The sequence below is a fragment of the Tasmannia lanceolata genome, unplaced genomic scaffold, assembly GCF_043159265.1.
Source record: "Tasmannia lanceolata isolate RefF3 unplaced genomic scaffold, GAP_Taslan_0.1 ptg000019l, whole genome shotgun sequence".
NCBI classification, from domain to species: domain Eukaryota; kingdom Viridiplantae; phylum Streptophyta; class Magnoliopsida; order Canellales; family Winteraceae; genus Tasmannia; species Tasmannia lanceolata.
Window position 1 is genome coordinate 13455547 of NW_027518696.1, and position 22099 is coordinate 13477645.

Here is a 22099-nt window from a genome sequence, read left to right on the forward strand (position 1 = left end):
GTTTTTGCAGGACAACCATGGACAAGTTGTTTGAAGCACTGTTTAGTAACTCCACTGAGTCGACTCATTTCTTTTTCCCTTGGCCAACTTCTTGTCCAAGTTTGTTATTTTTTTAAAAAAAATTTACAACTTTACAAATCCATGGAGTTTGATTTTTTGGGCCAATAAATCGTAATTGCCCAATTTATTGAAAAATTGACCACGTCAACAGTTGATCCGAGTCACTCAGGCTTCCCTTGTCTGAGTTCTCATGTGAGGCCAAGTTTTTAAACACTGGTTTAAAATCGGACACCTTGACTCAATGGATAGTCCCCAGTCCCCACCTCCGTCTATCACATATTCTCATATTCACCATCCATTCAAGTCCAAGAACTATGAAGGAAGGAATCTGTGAGCAACAAAGATATAACATAAAAAATTACCTTACAATTGAAAATTACTTGCAAAAAGTCCATTGCAAGAGAGAAAGAGAAGAACATGAAGAAGAAGATGTACATGTTTGAATGAATGCAATGGTGATCTACCGGTCGATTCCTTCAATCTTGTCTTCAACTTCAGAGTACAACTCCCTCAGCTTCTCTATGTTTTGCTCCGACGTCTCCCAATACCCACGTCCATTAGCCTCTAAGAAAGTCTGCACCAGTTTCCTAAATGAGTTTGGGTTAGTGTCCATGAGCCTCTTAAGCATCTCCTCGTCTTGAATGAAGGTCGTGTTCGCCTCCTCGTACACCCAATTATCCACTTGCCCCGACGTTGCACTCCACCCAACTGTATTAGTCAATCGCTTCTCAATCTCACGCACTCCCTCATACCCACTAGCCATCATCCCTTCATACCACTTGGGATTCAACAACTTAGTCCGGGCATCCAAACGCACTGTCTCAGAGAGTGTCCTCACTTGGGCATTGGCCGTGGTAGTGTCAGCAACGTATGCACTTGGTTTCTTGCCATCTTTGCGTAGTGTCTGAACCAAGTTGGTGGGATCCGAGTCGAAGTAGTGGCTCACATCGGTGAGGGAGATCTCAGAAGAGTCAAGGTTTTGAAAGGTAGCGTCCGCCGTGCTTAGAGCTAGCTCAAACACCTTGCGTTTCTCAGTCATTCCTGCACCGGGGGCATCACAGTCGAAAGCAAATGACTTGCGGCTCAAGTACATGTCTTGTAGTTGCTTCTCATCATTCCAAGAGGAGTTCTCCACGGCAAGGTTGACGTTGGAGGAGTAAGAGCCAGAGGCATTGGAGAAGATTCGAGTAGCAGCCTCACGCACTGGGACACCTAGATCTTGAGCTTGTTGCAGCGCGTGCTTTCTGACATAGTTTTGGTCATCGGGCTCGTCCAGCTCAGCCACCATCTTCACACCCCGATCAAGGAGGTTCATCTGTAGACATTGTTTTTTTTTTATGAGTAGACATTGTTGGGGACAGGTAGTATAATAACTCGAAAAAATACCCATAATTTAGATGGAATATATATAAAGAGAGAAGGGAGAAAACAACTCTAGATATCCTACACAACTCTAAAACCTTTGCAAATGAGACCCTTAGCCTCTGTTCTGCAAAGTGCAAAGACATGAAAGCAAGTTTGAATATTTAGAAAACAACTAATATTTGAAAATACCCGATACAAATTTGGTTGAAAAGGGCTATGTTGATTGCTTGGACAATGCATATATACTAAAGAGCTAATATTTTGAAAATACCCAATACAAATTTGGTTAAAAAGGGATATCTTGATTGCTTGGAGAATGTATATATGCTGAAGAGTTGTGAATGAACTAGTGAAGTACCTGATTGATGAAGAGATCTCTAAAGACTCCAGAGCAATTCACCACGACATCGATTCTAGGCCGTCCAAGTTCTTCGAGGCTTACGGATTCTACTCTGTTGACACGCCCAAAAGTGTCTGCAACAGGTCTAACTCCTATCATCCAAAGCACCTGAGCCAATGATTCACCATATGTCTTTATGTTATCAGTACCCCACAATACAAGGGCAACTGTTTCGGGGTATTTCCCGCCATTGTCGGCTTTCTGTCGCTCTAATAGCCGATCTACAACCACCTTTGCACTCTGCAGTGCTGCCTCTGTCGGTATCGCCTGAGGGTCTAGTGCATGTATGTTCTTACCAGTAGGTAACACCTTTGGATTCCGAATTGGATCTCCTCCGGGACCCGGTTCCACATAACTACCCTCCAAAGCTTGTTTCAAGCTCCCCAGTTCATTATCAGCCACCACTAGTTTCAAACATTCTCCTAAGAACACAAACAAATTTCGAAGCTTCTCCCTGTCAGCTCTGTAAAACTTTGTGTCTGACATGTACTGTACCCATGGCTCCATCACTCCGAATCCAAGTATTGAACCCAACTTCTCCGCCACATCAACTACCTGACCTTTTCTATTGGTCGTCCTTTCCACAAAGGCTGATATGGCTCCACGTGATGCCTCCGTTATCTGCCTAAGCAGCTCCACGTCAGCCAAGATACCCTTGTCACTCCCTCTGTATACATCTTCAATGCTCCTTCCTACTGTCTCAGCCAAAATTCCTGGCAGTGAGTATAAATTATCTTCAGGGCGATCAAGAGCCGCAATGTTGACCAATGTCGCAACTGCCTCCATGGCCGACGGGGGCTCTCCAATGACATGAAGCCCGCACGGTAATAACCGGGATTCTATTTCCATGATTTTGGCATAAACCTTTCCGACGACGAGATCTTGTTCTTGTCTCGATAGTTCCACACCTTCTTCTGGAATACTAACATCCTTGTCGAGATTGCATTGTTTCGCAGTGCTAATGATCGAGTTTACAATCTGAGGCCCACGACCAGTGTCTTTGAGCGACTGGTAGGAGGAGATTAGCTCGCTTAGTTGCTTAAGTCCCTTGTAGAGACCTGCATTCTCTGCGGGCGGTGTCAGATAGCTAATGGTGTTAGCATAGCTTCGGCGCTTGGCAATCGTTGCTTCAGATGGGTTGTTGGCGGCATAGTAGTAGATGTTTGGAATGTTTCCAATAAGACTGTCTGGGTAGCAAACATCACTCATACCAACTTGTTTCCCTGGCATGAATTCTAGTGAACCATGAGTGCCAAAGTGAAGGACAGCATCTGCTTTGAAGATCTTCTCAACAAAGGAGTAGTAGGCGGCAAAACCATGGTGGGGGCTTGCCGACTTGGAGAAGAGGAGGCGCATCGGATCACCTTCATATCCGAACGTGGGTTGCACCCCAATGAAGACATTGCCGTACTGCTTGCCGTAGACTAATAGGTTTTCACCATCTGAATTTAAGTTGCCAGGCGCTTTGCCCCAGCTTTCTTCTAGCGCGGAGGCATAGGGTGTGAGACGTTGGTACTCTCGAACGTTCATCTTGTAGGCAATGTTGAGATTTGGGCTGCTGAATTTCGCTTCCTTATCGTGGATGATGTCTTCAATCAGGGCTTCTGATGTTTCTGGCAGGCCTTCAAGGTTGTATCCGTCTCTTTGGAGCTCTTTTAGCACAGAGAATATGGAGGCAAAGACATTGAGGTAGGCAGCTGTTCCAACATTGCCCTTGTCTGGTGGGAAGCTAAAGACAGTGATTGCTAACTTCTTTTCCTCCTGTATTCAAAATAACCCAGTGTTAGAAAACTTTCAATGAATGCTGACTATGTTGATCCATGGGACCAGATCCATGATCTCAATGTTACAACTGTTAGGACAGAATTAACCCAAAAAACACAATAAAAAGGAAAATAGAACTTGCAACAGAACAGGAAACAAATTGGTCTAGAAATCCAAAAATGCATGCTCTATTTGGTGATCCATGGGACCACACCCATGATCTCAATGTTGTTATCAGCAAACAAAATGGACAAGAGATTCGAAATGCATGTTCCCACGATGTAGGTTGAGTTTGTTGATCCATGGGACCAGACCCATGATCTCAATGATGCAAACACTAAGGCAGACTCAACCCAAAAAAACACAACAGAAACAAAATGAAACTCTAGATCTCCAAAATGCAAGTTGATTCCATGTACAGAACTTATCAATGATTCAGAATATAAAAAAGTGCATACATTCAGAGAAACGTGAGACTTGGAAAAGAAAGGGCATTTCTTCTCAACCAAAGTGACATCCCAATATGCCATTATTTAAAGTTATCATGAATAAATGATTATCTTGTTGTATTCATAAGGGTAATAGATGACATTCTACTAATCATCGTTGCCATCAGTACTTTCAGCAATTATATTGCTCTTGGGGATGTATGAACATTTCCTTGAGAGGAAATATAAATTCTGGGATACTTATTGTCACTAATCCAATAAGTGAATTGTCTGCGAACCTTACAGGCCATGAGCTTATTTGCTATACTAACCTTCTTTGCAGGTTGGAGTTGATCTATATTGGATCAGTCAGATCGCAGACTTTGGGCCTATAATCTAGTTTGTATTCTTAGTTAAATCGCTATTTAGATTTTTGGGCAATCCTTCAATTTATTCCTTTACTTGGTAGAAAATTGGGAAGCCCCTTGTTCTTGTTCTGCTGAGAGAGCCTTTTGCTGGACGAAAACTCTTAACAGTATCAACACGCAGGTTAGGCTAAAAGATCCTCTCTTGATCAGCTTCATTTGGCAAACAAGTGTTATCTTTGTGATCTGGACGGGGAATCCCCTTCTCATTTTTTCATTCATTGGAGATTGGCTTCTCTCATTTGGGACTAGGTTCTCAATTGGAATGAGATCAACTGGGTATTTTTGAATTCGATCCTAGAGATATTGTGGAGCAGTGGAATAAAAGGTTTTGGCTCTCTCAGTCTAACACTATGGCTCCTCACACCTTTTCTATATTTTGGATTATTTGGAAGGAGAGGAATTCTCGCATTTAGGGCGGAAGATCCTCTCTTGATCAGATGGTTTTGAATATCAGATCAACAACAGTCTCTTGGGCTTTTAAATACCACTCTTTTTCAGGATATTCGGTATACATCATCATTAGAGATTATGACACAAAGTGGTAGCGAGATGGAAAACTCCTCTTAGAAATACCATCATACTCAATGTCGAAGGTTGCTCCCTTAGTAACCCAAGCAAGGAAGCTATTAGAGGCATTTTTAGGATTTCTTAGGACGACAGCATCTACTCCTTTGCAGGCCCTACTGGCATCACCGACTCTACAGAAGCTGAGGTCTGTGCTCTTCACCAGTTATTGACTATTTTTGTCACCCGATGGAGGGCAATTTGATTTTGAAGTGGAATTTGATTCCTTAACACAATTTTGTGAGCAAGAGGGATTTGTGACAGGACGTGGATACTAGCCAATCTCATGGATGAGATTAAAGATCTTTGTTTGTATCATGCTCTCTTTTTCTCTCAATCCTATAATCACCAAAGTTTTGGCCAATCGACTGGCCACATCAAAAACAACTAACACCTCCTTTTATATTGGGGCAATCTTTATCAGTTTACCCACCGAAGTGCACATGCAATCCTTTCTTTTATAATAAAATTGGTATCTGTTTCAAAAAAATAAAAATAAAAGAGGATACCTTTGTTTTTCGTTTTAGTTCAGCCCATCTGATAGCCCTAGTGCAGAGCTGCTCCACTCTCTTATGAAGGGCATGCGACTTTCCTGCACATAAAACCATCCATTTATTTAAATTCTAACCATAACGTAAAACACCATAAGACATATGGAGCCAATTATCAGCTCTAGGAACCAGAAACATCAACTCAACAAAGAAAACTCATAAACTTATTTCAATACATTCAAAATATCCAAAGAGAGGGTATGAAAATAGAACAGAAAAGTAAAACCAACGAAATCAGAAAGCATAGGCAACGAAACAAGAGAAAAGACTATGGAGAACTGAGCTTCATTTACCTGTCCGTCCATCCCGTCCTGAGAAAACAATAGGCTCCATCCCTCCATCAAGCTCTGGAAGAGCCACCTGCAAAGCCACCTGAATAGGGTGCAAACCCAAGCTACTAATTAGCCACTCCTCAGTTGTTTGAAACACCAAAGGCAATGCCACAATATAAGGCACATCAAGCTTCATCAATGCCTCAATGGCCTTTGGGTGATCCTGCCTTGCAGGCCCACCCACAAGAGCGAAACCAGTAAGAGACACCACCGCTTGCACAAATGGTTTCCTACTAACTGGATCAATCAAATACCTATCCACTGGCCCCGAAAAATCAAGACCACCCGAAAATATAGGTATCACCTTGGCGCCTCTTGCCTCCAACTCCATGATAACAGCCACATAATGACTCTCATCGCCTGTAACGATATGGCTTCTCTGTAAAACCAACCCAATCACTGGTGCATTCGGGTTCTTTAACTTCTCATTGGCATCCCTCCTTGTTCCGTACCAATTCAAATACTCCTTCACATCATCGTACATACAAGGAGCCAAAGGGTGCCATATCCCAGTGTCTAAGAACAGGACCGGGTCCGAATACTCAATCTTAGTACTTTTCAGTGCAGGAACATAAGAACCCGAAATCATTTTAAGAAAATTCTGTAGATTTTCAGGTGACCCACCTAGCCAAAATTGCAGACTAAGTATATACAGTCTAGCATCTTGAGCCTTATCACTTGGTAAGTACTTAAGAACCTTAGGCAAAGTTCTTACAAGCTTTAACATACTCTCTGCGAACCCCGCAGACTGTTTCTTCCTCTTAAAAAGCTGAAAAAGGGGGCTTTTGGATTGCCCAAGTTGTGACATACTAAAAGAACCAAGCTTATTTAATCTCATTACCTCGGGCATCGATGGAAAGACTAGTACTGCATCCATCCTATCTCTCTCTTTCTCAACAGCACTCTTAACCTTCTGCGCAAGCTCTTCGACAAAAATAAGAGACCCAATAAAGATATTGGCATCCTCAAGATCTTTACAGAATGTCTTGTAAGTTGCCTCATCTCTAAGCTCTTCTACTAAGTAACCCACGACTTCGAAGGACGCATAGCGTCCATCTCTATTGAGGTTTTTGACAGCTTCAGAGAGGGAGGACTGGTATTGAGCTTCAAGGACTACGTAGACTACTTTAACTGTGGGAAGGCCATTGAAATTATCAGGGAGGATCCTTCTAACTTCTGGCGTGGTTTGGGTGAACAAACCATTGCCAATTGCATTACATCTAAATTTAAAAACAGTTCTACTGGGTTTGAGTTTTTTGGGTAGGGAGGACTGTAGGAACAAATGTTTTTGGGTTAGAGAGGAACAGAGGTGCTCTGTTTTGGAGCAGGGTAAGGTGAAGGGAGATGATATTAGAGATGCCATTGAAGAACAAAAAGCTGATTTTCCTTAGAAAGGAGGAGATGAGTCTTCTTCTATGCTGTTTTTTGTTCTGGGTTTTTTTTTCTTTTTTGTGTTTTCTCTTGGTTGAGAGACTTTGAAGAGGATAGAGATGGCTCTCTGTGTATGTATAGTTCGTGTGGGGAGAGTTGAGAGGTTTTGAGCCATGACACTTGTGTCATTGTTCTGGTGGTGGAGTGGATTACACGTGGATGAGGAGGAGGTGAAGAGGGATTTATGATTGTAGGCCTCTCATTGAGCTTTTTTGGATTTTGGGTTTTGGTTTTATCGAAAAGGAGTGTTGTTATCAGATTGTGAGATGAAGTTTCTTGGCTTCCCATTGGTCGATTTGGATTCCCAAGCCAAGTGAGTGAGGGAGCTGAGTGGACAATGAAAATATCTTACCTTCTGTTTTCTCAAAATAAAGGAGACAAGAGTTTTTTTAAAAAATTTCTATGTTTCTGACTCACATGCGTAGGAATCTTGATATTTTGGATTCTACCTTAAGGCCATTTATGTATTACAAGAAAAATATTTCTGATGGAAAATTATTTCTATGATTTAAGCCCTTCCACAATTTAGAGGATAATGATATGATTATGGTTAATTTAGAAGGATATTATCATAAATTGAAGGTTCGTCTACGTACAAATTGAATAAGGTGGTTCAATTTATCTTCTTTTTTTTCCGTGTGTAAAAAAATGTAACAACATTTAGAAATATTTTTCCTTTCCAAACTTTTCCTAAATAATTCTTGCAATCCAAATAGGGCCCTTAAAGGTACTTTTATTTTACCTCTGCACTTAAATAGATGAAGAAAGTAGCAAAATGCATTGCTTGGCGTGAATTGTCATTGAGTCATTAAGCGCAAGTTGCACCCAAGGTCATTAGGTTGAGGGCATGCCTGCTTGAGCATCATGCCGCATTTATAGCTCTGTGTTCAACTATTTGTGTGTTGTTTAGGATACGAAGATTAGTCACCCATGACCAAACAGGACCTAAGGGTACTCTTATTTTAAAAGTGTGCCTCATCAACAGGGTACCCTTTGTGTGTTGTTTAGTCTTTGAATGCAAGTTCAAACATATTAGGGGTGCAACTCGGTGTCAGGTTGGATTGGGTTGAGGCCAACTCTAGCCCAACCCAAGATAGCTTTCCCTCAACCCTAACGAAACCCAACCTGACCCTAAATCTCTCAACCCAATCCGCCTCTAAATCTCTCGACCCTAAAACAACCCATCTAACCTGTTTTTTTTTTTTTCCAAATCGGGTCAGGTTGAGTCGGGTTGGGTTTGGGTTCACCTAGGGCCAAATAGAAAAATATAAGGAAAAGGCATAGCTCTAAGGTTGGGTTCTCAACCTTAACCCAACCCGATATTAAATCGGGTTGGCTTTTCCCAACCCTAACCCCACCCAACCTGAGCAAATGCCAACCCAACCTATGCCAAAATCGGGTGGAACGGGTTGAGCCCAAGGCAAGTTGCACCCCTAACACATGACAAGCGGCAGGGGGGTACATGTATCTCATTTAACAAATATTGTATATTGTCATGTATTTTATTTGATAAGTGTGACACTGAGCTGGGCTCATCATGTATTTCATTTTACTAAGTGCATGCATTTCAGTTTACATACTGAAGAGGGAGGACGTAGGCACTTGTTGCTTCACCTATTGCCGGGATCACTTCCTCTTCACATAGTGCTGGCTTCACCCATTGCTGGACTCACCTCTTCCCTGCTACACCACAAACCCCCCTATCCATTGTCTTCTTATCGTTTTCGCTCATGGGTCCCCTCTAGCCTTTAGTCATCTTGGTAAAGAAAGGGTGTAACTGCCTAATTCTTTGGAGTGGCAATATCAGCTCCCCTTCAAATTTATTCCCTTTAATCAGATTTTTCTGGGCAGGTCAACAATGGTGATGAAAACACTACTACAGTACTACATATTTGAGCTATGAAGAAAACCTTATTGGGGAGCTTGGTCATGATAACAATGTTCTGTAGAAAAATGTGGGGCCTTCATCTTCATATATGAAAGGAATTTGTTCATAATGATTGGAGAAGAGGTTTCTCTTCTCAGTACAAACTAAGATAATCCCAGCTGTGAAAAAGATTTCCCCATCCAGTAAATGAATATTACAACATACATCTACAAAAAAATAATAACAGAATCCCCACCTTCCCCTTTCCTCCTCCCATCCCAGAGCAAAATCTTACGTGTGAAGACAATGTATGTGGCAAATGTTTCTCAGCATTCATACCATTTCCATCAGAAGGGGGTCCCCCAACGCCATGGCTCGTATCAGCTTCGCAAAATCCGACTCGGTGGACACATTCCATGGATATACCGCAGGTACTTTGGGCGAATAATAAGTTGAAGAATCATTCCGTGATACGCCCGTCTTATAGACCATCGTCCCGAGTGCATCAGAATCGAAATTACTCCGTGAATCCATTGCCATAAAAAACATGGGTATCGCAAACTTTTGATGAATTTCTAAATCGCCAACAAGACCCACAAGGTCTACGAAGTCACCCACAAAGTTTTGAGGAATGTAGAAAATTTCAGAACCGCAAAAGGTGAGACTATGTTTATCGACATTGTCCTTGTAAGTGACCTGAAAATGAGCAGGTAAAGTCCTCACTACCCCCTTTACTAATTCTGCTTGTGTTGAAAACCATTCTGAGCTGTTGGCATTAGTAGGGAGAGTCATCCAAGACTCAGATACCTTAATGAAACAAAACACAAACATTCAAATTGTGTCAGCACAACAAAATATTGAGAAAAGGAGGAGGATATATACATTAACAGATTACCTTGTCAGTAATCCACAGCTTAGTCTTGTTTGCTTGTAGTAGATTCCAGTAGTTAAGAATTGTGTCATCCTGCAGGAACAGAAATCCTTCCACACTTGTAAACCGGTCAAATACCTTGGGCAAATACCTGTTAAATCAGAGTGTAATGATGAGAATATTATCAGATACACACATGTATCTTTTAACAAGGTTTAACTGTCAAATGATTTTAGCAAGTTTGCAGTTCCAATGATTAAACATCCTCATAATAAACATTCCCCAACCCCCATAATGAGTTCAAGGTGAATGATGTGGGATATTTGCATATTTCTAGGAAAATGGTCATGACGCATAGAAATATGTAATTTCAGAGTGCAAGTATGCCAAAATCTCATCTTCCACCCAAGTAAAAACAAACGAGTGAATAGCAAACCAAATATCAATGTTTAGAACCCAACTTTTATCTTCAACATTTTTTTTGAAAGATGACTTTATTGATAAAAAGAGCAACAAGCAGGGGACAAGATGTCCCCAAAACCTGTGCTTACAGCATCCAAAAAGAGTACAACACAATAAAAAACATAGACCCTTCCTATTCCACAATATCAGATACGATATGAACAGACATAGATTCCAGTAGGAAGCCTTCCTTAGCGAGCTGATCTGCCAGTTCGTTAGCTGATCTCCTCCTATGCTTGATGGTGGGTTTGATCACGCGTACCAGATCCTTGATTTCTGTAACGAGTTGAAGAATCCTCCAAGGTCCTTTTGAATTACTAGATGCCCAGGTTATAGTATTCGATGAGTCTCCCTCGATAATAAGCGGACCAGATTTGTTCGAAGCATACCACTTGAGTCCAAAGAGCAGCGCCCTCACCTCCACCTCATTCGCATCACAAACACCCGCCGGTCCAGGGTATGACATTATAATCGTCCCATTTGAATCCTGAATCACTCCACCAACTCCAGCCTTACCCAGATTGCCAATCGAGCTCACATCAAAATTTAATTTCAGCCATCCACATCGTAGCGGCTTCCATTTTGGCATCTTCTTTTCCTTGATTTTCCTTTCCCATATTACCTCCTTCCAATTTCTAAGTATCTCCCCTGTATCATAGTGGTTGTCCTCCCTTGCTCTGATCCAATATAAAAAATAAAAAAATAAAAAAAAATAAAAAAATAAAAAAAAATTAAAAAATTAAAAAAAAATTGGCGGGGGTCTGGGGAAGGCTAGATGTACGCAGCCTTACCCCTGCTTTGCAGAGAGGCTGTTTCCGGGACTTGAACCTGTGATCACCAGGTCACAATGGAGCAACCTTATTGTTTCGCCAAGGCTTGCCCTGTGCTGCCAAACACTCCCCCACACCAGTTCAATATGATCGATCTGATGCCTTTCTGAAAAGCCCACATCATGCCAGATGATCTCAACAACATCGTCCACAAACAATATGAGAATGAGCAATGTAGCAACAAGTGATCGATACCCTCCTCCGCTTGTTCGCAAAGAACGCACCAACTGGCTAATTAGAGCTGCCTTCTTTTATGTCTTTCGCATGTATTAATGCTTTTATACACAGACAGACCAAGCGAAGGCTTTTACTCTTGGGGGAGCACATGACTTCCAAATAATAGCTCGTCCCTTTGCTTTTCTACTCCCATTGTTAAGGGCAGAAAAGAATGATTTCACCGAGAAACTACCTTCCAGATCGGGAACCCAAACTCTGTCATCCGGCACGAAGGTTGAGCTGTAAAAGGAGTTAAGGATCTGAAGCAGCTCTGTGAAGCTAACAACTTCCCCATCTTTGAGATTCCTTCGTAATCTAATATTCCAAAAACCCCTCCCTTCATCTGCCTCCCTAATAAGGTATTCCGAGATTCTTGATTCGCCATTAATCGCAACGTTTGGAAATTTCAGATATAATGGAGAGTCCACTACCCATAGATCTAACCAAAATCTGACATTATTTCCCTTCCCGGCATTAAAGCAAATGAATGATTCGAATTGATCACGCAGTGCAAATAGACCTCCAACCCGCAGACCATTTTCCTCTTGCCGGGTTTTTTGCCATCCAGTCACCCCAATTATTTCCATACTTATCCCTGGTAATTTTGTGCCATAGAGAATCCTTTTCCTCTCCATAACACCACAACCATTTTCCCAGAAGCGCTCTATTACGCAATTTGATCTTGCCTATGCTCAAACCACCATGGTTCTTCAACTTCCCAGCATATCAGATGTTTAGATCTTTCGTTCTTACCAACCCCCTCCCACAGAAAATCTCTCTGCAACTTTTCAATTCTTTGTGCAATCTTTGCCAGGAGCTTATAAAGAGACATAAAATATACCGGCATGTGCGCAAGAGCGGCTTTGATCAAAGTAATCCTACCGCCTAGAGAAATGTATTTCTTTTTCGTGGTGGCCAACTTTCTTTCAATTCTTTCCACGACCGGGTCCCACTGTGATGCTTTTGGTACCCCATAACCCAATGGTAGACCCAAATAAGTAATTGGCAAACTCTCCTCTCTGCATCCAATACTTTGATCGTCTCTATTCACCACCACTTGTTCCACATCGATGCCTGCTATTGCACTCTTAGAGAAGTTAATCTTCAACCCCAAAGCAAATTCAAACCAACAGAAGACCCTTTTTGAGTTTGCAATCGATGCTTCATCATCCTCAATAAACATAAGTGTGTCGTCAACTCTATCCCCCTAGAAAGTGAGTGACACTGAAATACTCCCCCGATACACCAAAGGAGGAAGCGTCTATCCCTAACATAGTTAAGCTCAATCCACATATAATCATGGAGGAAACCAACAATAAGCCCACAAATCATAGAAAAGGCTCAAAGCAAATTATCCTCAACTCTTCTCAATTTCACCAAAACTGAGTAGGATGAGATAACTTCCTCCAAAGCTAGCGTAGCTTCGTACTCCATACCAAGCAACAAGGAATCCATCTCCTCCCCATGCACGCTCCCTAGAGTTGAGAGTTGTGAGGCGGAAAGTAGAGGAGCATCCAATGCCTCCAAGATCTGAGTTCGTGAAATCTTCGATCTTAGTCACCTGCAGGGAGAAGATGGAGATTTTATTCTTCACCTTCACATAAGCTTTTTAGGTTAAAGAGCCCAAGCCACAAATGTTCCACACAAGGATTTTCATGGAGAGCCCGGTGAAGGACTCCCCCCCAACACTATTACTGCACCTTCTAGGTCTGTCCCGACACTCTACTTCATGTGCATCCCTTGCGGTTCACGTTGAATTCTAATCTTGCCATCTCCCTCTCCATCTAAGAAGCTTAACTGCTCGTAGACCTTTTTGCGAGAGAGAATCCCTGGAAATCTTGTAGCTTGACTGAAAGAAAGAAAGACCTAGCTTCCTTGTTTTTTTGAATGGTAGCCCTAGCTTCCTTCTTTTTTCTTTTTTTTTTGAAAATTAACAAAATTATTTTTTCTTCTTTACACGAGGCATGATGCACCTAGCTTCCTTCTCTAAACCAGCAAAAGACAATCCAATCACTTTGCTCATCTCCAACATATGTTTGGTAAGTTTATTATGGGCATGTAATTATAATATTATATATGTATTTGACATTAGGTACCTTAGGTAGAGCATCATAGAGACACTATGCTTGTGACTAGAGGATCATTAGCAGGAAATATGGAGTCTCATTTTCCTTATTGACCTAAAATAGCTCTTAGCCTATGATGATGATTGGACATCTCATCTAATTTATAATAAGCACACATCTTGCTTTTATATGATAGGGTGACTTATCTCGGTCATCTAGGTAGAGAGTCTAGGAAGAATATGTAATGTTGGGTCAAGTTTTACCCGACCCGCATTGACCCAACCCGAATATAACCCGGGTTGGGTTCAGAATTCATGGGTCCTGGGTTGGGTAGGGTTTTAGATTGAAAATCCCAACTCAATCATGGGTCAGGTAGGGTTTAAAGAAGAAAACAAAACTGAAACCCGAAACCCGATCCAACTCTTATTGGTGTACTATGACTTTCTTAAATATCCCTAAAATAACATGGAGAATTATTTTCTAATATATTGATATAATTATTTTCATTGGGCTGATCATGTTTGTGATGTGAAAAAAATATTTTCTTTCTTAAATTTATAGAGTAGATGATATAAATCTAGAGATTTTTGGCGTGGATATTTGTCATTTTCTTCAATTTTTGAAATTAGCCATTATCCTACGCTAAATAATAAAAACCCAACCCGACCTGAAACAACCCGATAAACTATCTTGGGTAAGGTCAAGTTTATGAATCTAGGGTTTTCTCAAAGAAAACCCGACCCGACCCGAGATAATTTCTCGGGTAGGCATCTAGGGTTTTCTCAAAGGAAACCCGACCCGACCCGAGATAATTTCTCAAGTAGGGTAGGGTTCTAGAAACCCCGACCTGCCCGACCCGAGATAATTTCTCAGGTAGGGTAGGGTTCTAGAAACCCCGACCTGCCCGACCCGAGTTGCAACCCTAGATATATATGGGTACATATGATATGTATATATACAAAATAGGATCATATATAGGACACCCAAACCAAATGGAAGGATAACTGTCATTTCATTCATGTTCTTCTATATACAAGATCAGATAAACCCCAAACATGGACGGTTCACACACACATTCAAAATTAGTATATATATATATATATATATATATATAGAGAGAGAGAGAGAGAGAGAGAGAGAGATGTGTGTGTGTGAAAATATTCTTTAATTAAATGAACTTTATATGTAGGAAGGGACTTGCTCGTAATCTTCTAGACTTTGGAGGTTTACTTATATTGTGTTGATGAACATCAATGTAACTGCAGAAGTCCTAGTTAATAATTATTTAATCAAAAGGAGTTTGTAGAGAATGAGATTCCCAGAAAGCTAACTAAATTACTAAATACAACTAAAGCTAGATGACCCTACCATATCCAAGTCAACCTAGGCCTTTTGAAACCCTAGAGCTATAATAGACAAAGAGGATGAACTTTTGGGGGGGCATCATCTCCAAAAAAATTTGGAGCTCACCTTAGAAAAGGTGGAAGAAAGAATTGAAAGAGTGAACCATTCAAAAAAAAAAAAATAGAGAGAGAGAGAGACTTGAAAGAGTGAATCGCAAGAGGCAGTGCACTTGAACTGCTTGAGTGAGGTAAATACCTAATTCATTTCTTTATTATTTTGAAGATTCATGACCAATGATGTGGAGAAGATCCAAAATTACAGATCTGAAATTGTTTTTAATTACATAAATTTCAGAAAAATATAATATTAAAGTTTCAGAAAACATATCTAGATTCTGATCAACAACTACACTCTTCACACTTGATCATTAGACAAGTTTCCATAGCTGTTTGAACATACCATCACTAATAAGATAGCGTTCTATCACTATTCCTCTTTGATTTGACCTAACAAAAGAGGAATAAAATCACTCTAACATACCCACATACAAATAACTACATGGGATTTTGCACATAAGGGATGGAAAACACTACATCTTGTGGTTGAATCAACATAGGACAAATCTAGGGTTTCCAAAGAGATGTATGTGTGTATTTGAGTGTGTTTGTGTCTGTATAATCTCTAACTATCTCTCTATCTCTTTCTATATATAGATAGATAGAGAGAGAGAGAATACGAATAGAAGTTGGAATTGTTGTTAAAAAAAAAAGTTGGAAAGGGGAGAAAAAAGGGAAAGAAGCGTGTTCTAAGAAGCTCTAGTCGCAGTGTTATTTGGGCTTTCTCAGGCTCTATTGGAAGTGCAAATGGAAGCAAGCGAAGGTAGCAGCTGTCCATAAAGAATGAATGGATACGGTTATAGTCGAGTGAGACTCCAGGAATGTCATTCAATGGCTAAGTGGATCGGTTATCCCTCCTTGGAGATTCGCTCAGTACTTTGACGAGATCCGAGATCGGGTGGAAGGGTCATCAATCATTTTTAAACACATCAGAAGATCAGCTAATAGGGTGGCAGATAGACTGGCTCGAGATGGCATTGTAAAGCAAGGGATGGAGATGTTTGATCCCCTCCCCCCCCCCCACACACACAGATCCTTTCTTCTATTTATTTTCTCCTATGTATCTTTATATCTTCTGTGGGGCTTCCCTTTGTTCTTTATGGTTGACCACCTCAGTCCTCCTTTTTCTTATTGAATGAAATGAAATTGCAACCATTAAAGAAAAGAGAAGAGAGGGGGGGGGGGGGGAGGGAGGAGAACGGATGGACAAGAGAGCGGAGGAAAGTTCTGAGGTTAATGAATTAAAATGAATTGCATTGATTGTATCTCACAACTTTTTTCATATCCATTACTAAAAGAAGATGGGAAGTGATATATCTGCCCTTTTTTATTACTTGGGACACCCAGCTGATGTACTTCATATCAGAAGGAATCAATGGAGTTGATTGCCACGTACACTTCAGCTGGGTGTCCAAAGTAATCAAAAGGGGCGGATATATCTCTTTTAATGAACATTACAGAAGTGCTACTTATGAGTGAAAAATATAAGAAAAGACTATAAACAATAAAGATGACGTAATAGAAAGAAACTTCAACAAGAACCACCCCCATAGACTTATCATAGAAATGTATAATAAATAACTCTTCAATCATGTTTTCTTTCTGCACTGACATCCACAGAACTTATAAAACAGTATGCTATCATATACTGGAAAAATGATATATGACATCATGTCATAATTTCAATGAACCTACCAAATCCTTGTATATCTCAAAAGACAAATTAATTTAAATGGGTTTCTATGCTCAGTATCTCAAAATAAATAACATATTTCATTCACATAGTCATCTAGCTTGTTCCATGGAATGCTTCACTTTTGTTGATCCTGCATATCATATGGATAACGCATATTTCAAGTTTGAGAACAGAACTCAATGTTAAAAACTGAAAGTTGGCATGGAAATTAATCTATCAATATCCAAGTTCAACTTGGATGATTTTTTTTCAAAAAAATCACAAGCTTTGTTTAGTTGGTGGAAAAACCAGTCAGAACTCTGAAACAATGGAAAGCATAGCTTGGAAAATAGGAAATAACAAATAAAAAATCGTTCTTGGTTGCCCCTTTTCATAAAACAAACTGTTCTGAAGATACAAAAGATTGTCTCGGTATATACATTTTTGGTGCTTGGCTCTGATTAACTTTAGCAACTACTAAATCTGAGTATTTAGTCCAAATTTGAAACAATCAAATATAGTACAATAAAGAATGGAGGGGGCATTAACACAAAGATCACAGATAATGGTTTCAAAGACGTAGTTGGATCCAAAGGAGGAGGCAGCCAAACCAGAACTATGCTAATTTATACTGAGCTAATAGGAAGGAGGTACTGCAGATAAACTAGCCAGAATGCCAACCCACTTGCTGATGCAGTGCTTTGAATGATGACTGCACCAGCAAGGCCCCTTTTTTTACTTCGATTTTTAAATAAATATGCCTTAACAAACATTAGCCAAGATACCGTTAAAAAAATAAAAATAAAAAAAAAAACATTAGCCAAGATGTTCAACAGAAGTTCATATCTCTGGAAACTTCCTCGAGAAACAAATATTGGCTCCACGTAGACGATTTTTCTTTTCTTTCAAGGCAGTCTAAAGAACGTCCCTTCATATTACATGTTATTCGCCATGGTTTACCCCAAAAGCTACTTCACTTCAAGTATTGCATCCTTTTCAAATCAAGATTTTTTGAACAAATCAAGATTTTAACAGCCATATTGCCAAACCCTCTTATTCAGATTACAATACTTACGGTGAGCACAAAGTCATGCAACTTAACACATGTAAAGATGGGCACCGGTGACACTACTCAGACTACTGTAAGCATTGTCCTATGATGCAAACAATCGGCAAATCTACAATGGATAAGAAATACTGAGAAAAAAATAGGATAACATGCAATTGCTGCTATTGTGATATTCACTAGAAGGAAATTTGTTCTGTAATTTAACTTACTTGTATGCTTGCCACAACTGGCCATACTCGACCACGAGATCTGGATTCTTCTGTTCAGAGAGAATAACCACGGTCTTGAATATCCGCCCATAAAGCAATCTCCACTCCAAAGCCGTACGATCAACCGGCCCACTGCAATACATGATGAGTACAACATTACCGAAATTCTTCCTCCATCGAATGAGGTTTCCTATCTCGTAATTCACCATCCCAGCCTCCTCAACCCCAAGATGAATAGAGGGAAGCTTTCGAGGGATAAACTCCATTCTATCCCCATGACCAATCGTTGCCCTTTGCCGATCCAATTCTAACGACATTAGCCTCGGCTGCTGATACCCCACAGCCAACAAGTCCTGCAACCAAGCAGCAGTGAACCTCACATCCTGCTCAGTCCAAAACCCCTCCTCCGCCATTGAATAACTCAAATGCAAGATCTTCTCAAACAATGTCGGTTTCGTAGACCTCCACGAAACCAAGAATTTAATCAGCCTTCCCACATTCACATGAAGATCTTTCTCTTCTGAAAATGGGTAACTCTCTATCCTATCAAAACGATGAACCGTGGGAGGATAAACCACAACAAATCCTCCAATCTCCCATAGAATCCTCTGTGCCCAATACCCCCTTAACACATCTGAAGCCATGGTACTAACTGAAACTGGTAGCATAAGACCCCAAAACGACGGTGAATGGAAAATTGTATTGAAGGAATTGATTGGAACCATCATACCTTGAGGGAGTGCAACCCTAGGAGCATCATCATCAAACCTAATATCGAATGCTTCGAGACCGGATTTTCGCGTTAAATAGAAAACCGAATCGACATCGGGGAGGCCGTTGGATAATCCTTGTTGGATGAATTGCTTCCCACTGTAAATCTCAGTGTAGAACTCTTCATGCCCTAATTCCCCCACATTCTCCAAAGGCAAACCTCTAGGCCAAACAGACCTCTGTCCAAAATGCACATAAGGATTCACAACAGTTCTATTAGGATTGTCATGACTATACTGTAAGATTGTCTGTCTCCTCGCCTCCTCACCGATCAATTCGAGATCGAAATGCTTTGCAAGATCACCATCAATCACATTGCCCCGATCGTCAGCATCGAAGATCTTCTTCGCCCCGTGCTGGATCGCGAAGAGATACCCTACGCTCTTCCGGACGTACGAATTATAGGGCAATTGATCGATAATTCGAAACCCTAGAGTGGATTGTTGTTCTAGAGAGAGGAAAATTGCGCCTTTGAGATTCCAATCAGAGGGGGCTTGGGAATCGCCGACAGCTAGGACTTGCCAGCCCCTGATCTTGACGAGGTGGCGGAGGGAATCGGACGGTTGGGATGAGACGGAGATGACGATCCAACGGTCAGATCGGAAGGAGGCGTAAGGGGAGGATAGATCAGGGATTTGGGGGATTGAATGCCAATTGATTTTAGGGTAAGGGATGGTTTCAAGCTCTTTGGTTTTGGTTTCAAAGCATAGGAGGGCGGCGGTGTCGCCCACATTTCGGAAGAGGAAGATGGCGGCGACTGTGGAGATAAGGAGCGAAATTGCGACTATTTTGTACAGATTTTCGGAGACCCATGTGGAAAAATCTAGGTTTTTGGGCTCGGAAAATCGATGGTGAGATGAAGTAGTACTAGTTCGAGAGATGGGTTTTGAGGGTTTTGGGGTAGAACGGTCTTGGACTAACATTGTACCCAAAATCAAAGAAAACCCTTCTCTGGTTTTGTTCTTTTTTACTCCCTTAACACCTAATTAGATGTGAAATGAGAAAGATCTTTCTCTCTATGTTTTTGTTTTTCTCTTATTTTCTTCTCTTTCAAACCCTCAACACCTAAGTAGATGTGAAATGAGAAAGATCTTTCTCTCTATGTTTTTGTTTTTCTCTTATTTTCTTCTCTTTGAAAAAATACTTAGATGTGAGATGAGAAAGATCTTGGTTTGGAAAGAATTACCTGCCTGGGTTTGGCTGCTGAAAGATCTGTCTCCCCTTTGGCTTTGCTCCCAAGAAATCAAAAGACCATTTTCAGAGGTAATTCAAAGAGCTCTCTCCCTCTCTCTCTGGCTCTGTTTTTGCTTTGCTGCCGACAATATTGAAGACCTTCTTCTTTCTTTCCTTTTTCTGAAATAAAATTTTAGTTATTCTTTAATGACTAGTTGACAACTACTACTAGCTGTTGGTGGTGGGTTGTTTGCGTTTCATTCTTAATTTTATTTTGAACAGTAAAAAGGAAAAATCAGACTGTGTTTTGTAAAGTGAGGAAATGGCCGTAGTTGTAGTTGTGGTTGTGGTGGGGGTGACTTGTGTAGAAAGCAGAGATTTGAGATTGGTGGCTAGAATTGCCATCTATAAAGTTAGGGACTTCCACTCTTATCAATTTGCCAAATTTTAAAGGAGATGATATTTCCACCTTTCTTTTTATTTTATTTTAAAAACAAAATTTTACTATTACGCCTCAATTTTACTATTACACCTCCCCCTTTCTTTTTATTTTTTTAAAAACAAAATTTTACTATTACCTCTCTCTCTCTCTCTCTCCCTCCTTATGTTCCTCATCTTCCTCTTCCTTTTGCTCTTCCCCTTCATCATCATCTTCTTCTCTCCCTCCTCCTGTATCCCCTTCTTTTTTGAAGTACATTGGTCTTGAAGGCTCACAAAGAGGTTTACTATTACCCTCTCTCTCTCTCTCTCCTTATGTTCCTCATCTTCCTCTTCCTTTTCCGCTTCCCCTTCATCATCATCTTCTTCTCTCCCTCCTCTTGTATCCCCTTCTTTTTTGAAGTACATTGGTTTTGAACGCTCACAAAGAGGACGTCTCATGGTCGTTTTATGTCGTTAAAAAGGAAGAAAATATTAAGAACTTAGCTTTACAAAATATCGTTAACGATAGAGCAAGAAGAAAAATTCGAAGCAAAATAAAACTTAAAAATAATAGAGTGAAAGAAGATGAAGAATAAGCATTCAAAAAAATAGAAGAGAAGACGAATAAGTATAACAGAGAGGACCAAAAAGAAAAAAAAAAGATAAACAAAATATTTTGGAAAAGATTTGTTGCGCAAAACAAGTTTTGCCGTTCTAAATTTATCATTGTTCTTATTTACATGCTACCACTCTTAAAAACTAAGAGAGCACTGCTAGGAAACAATAATCCGTTTTGAGAAAAAAACAGGCAGCATTCATCAGAGCCACGTCCACTGAAAGACAAAATAAGGGATCTCAAATCTCCATAAAAGCAATAAATACATATTGAAAAAGGTCAAATCAATGCTCACATCACTCCCGTTTTCATTCCCACACGGAATCCCGTTTTCAAAGTGTTTTCCAAACTAAGAATATGCATTGTTGCTAAAAGAATAAATTTGTTGCACTTAATTAACAGATGTAACTTAGCAACTAGGGCTGCAACGGGGTCGGGTTTTTCAAAACCCTATCCCAACCCTGGATCCCATTATCTAGGCCTTGACCCGCCCTGACCCTGAGTTAGGGCCGAAAAACGCCCTACAAGGCTCAGTGCGGCCCTGCCCTGCCCTGATTGGCCCTGATTGGGCAGGGCCGGCCCAGATTGACCCTAGTGCAAATACCTGTTAAGAGTGCAAAAAATAAAGCAACCACATATCATATAGAACAAAATGATCAATAAACAGAGAAAGGGAACAAAATAAGACAATATGAATTCAACAACATGACGGGTAACAGAGACAATTAATAATAATAATTTAAAGAAACATCAATCCAAGATAATAGAAAACATTAGCTAAAGAAACATGCACAGATGGTTCAATTCTATAATAGAAAGCTTAGGGTCGGGCCGGGTCAGGGTGACCCGAGGCATTAACCCAGAACCCGACCCGACCTAAGTCAGGGTCTAAAAAAATGAACCCTGACCCGCCCTCGGGGTTGGAAAATCCAGCCCTGACCCTGTTTGGGCTCAGGGCGGGCCAGGGCTAACAGGGCCAAACTTGCACCCCTACTGGCAACGCATGTGTGGACGTTTTACTAAGGATAAATGGCAATCACACCGACTAGTGCAAATCCGAGACAAAGATAA

The 22099-nt window shown here is 40.7% G+C and overlaps 2 protein-coding genes across 2 annotated transcripts; both read right to left on the bottom strand.

Annotated features, from left to right (window-relative positions):
- Nucleotides 1-389: 389 nt before the first annotated feature.
- On the bottom strand, nucleotides 390-7382 carry GUN5 (magnesium-chelatase subunit chlH, chloroplast, putative / Mg-protoporphyrin IX chelatase, putative (CHLH)). Its single transcript, XM_077362252.1, has 4 exons — nucleotides 5854-7382; nucleotides 5519-5601; nucleotides 1784-3586; nucleotides 390-1375 (listed from the first exon to the last, which is right to left on the bottom strand). Exons 1-4 carry the CDS (start codon nucleotides 7253-7255, stop codon nucleotides 521-523), a joined length of 4143 nt encoding a protein of 1380 aa, XP_077218367.1. The 5' UTR covers nucleotides 7256-7382; the 3' UTR covers nucleotides 390-520.
- Nucleotides 7383-9264: 1882 nt separating this feature from the next.
- Nucleotides 9265-20346, bottom strand: LOC143852744 (putative glycosyltransferase STELLO1). Its single transcript, XM_077362320.1, has 3 exons — nucleotides 18049-20346; nucleotides 10086-10212; nucleotides 9265-9997 (listed from the first exon to the last, which is right to left on the bottom strand). Exons 1-3 carry the CDS (start codon nucleotides 19740-19742, stop codon nucleotides 9524-9526), a joined length of 2295 nt encoding a protein of 764 aa, XP_077218435.1. The 5' UTR covers nucleotides 19743-20346; the 3' UTR covers nucleotides 9265-9523.
- Nucleotides 20347-22099: the final 1753 nt, after the last annotated feature.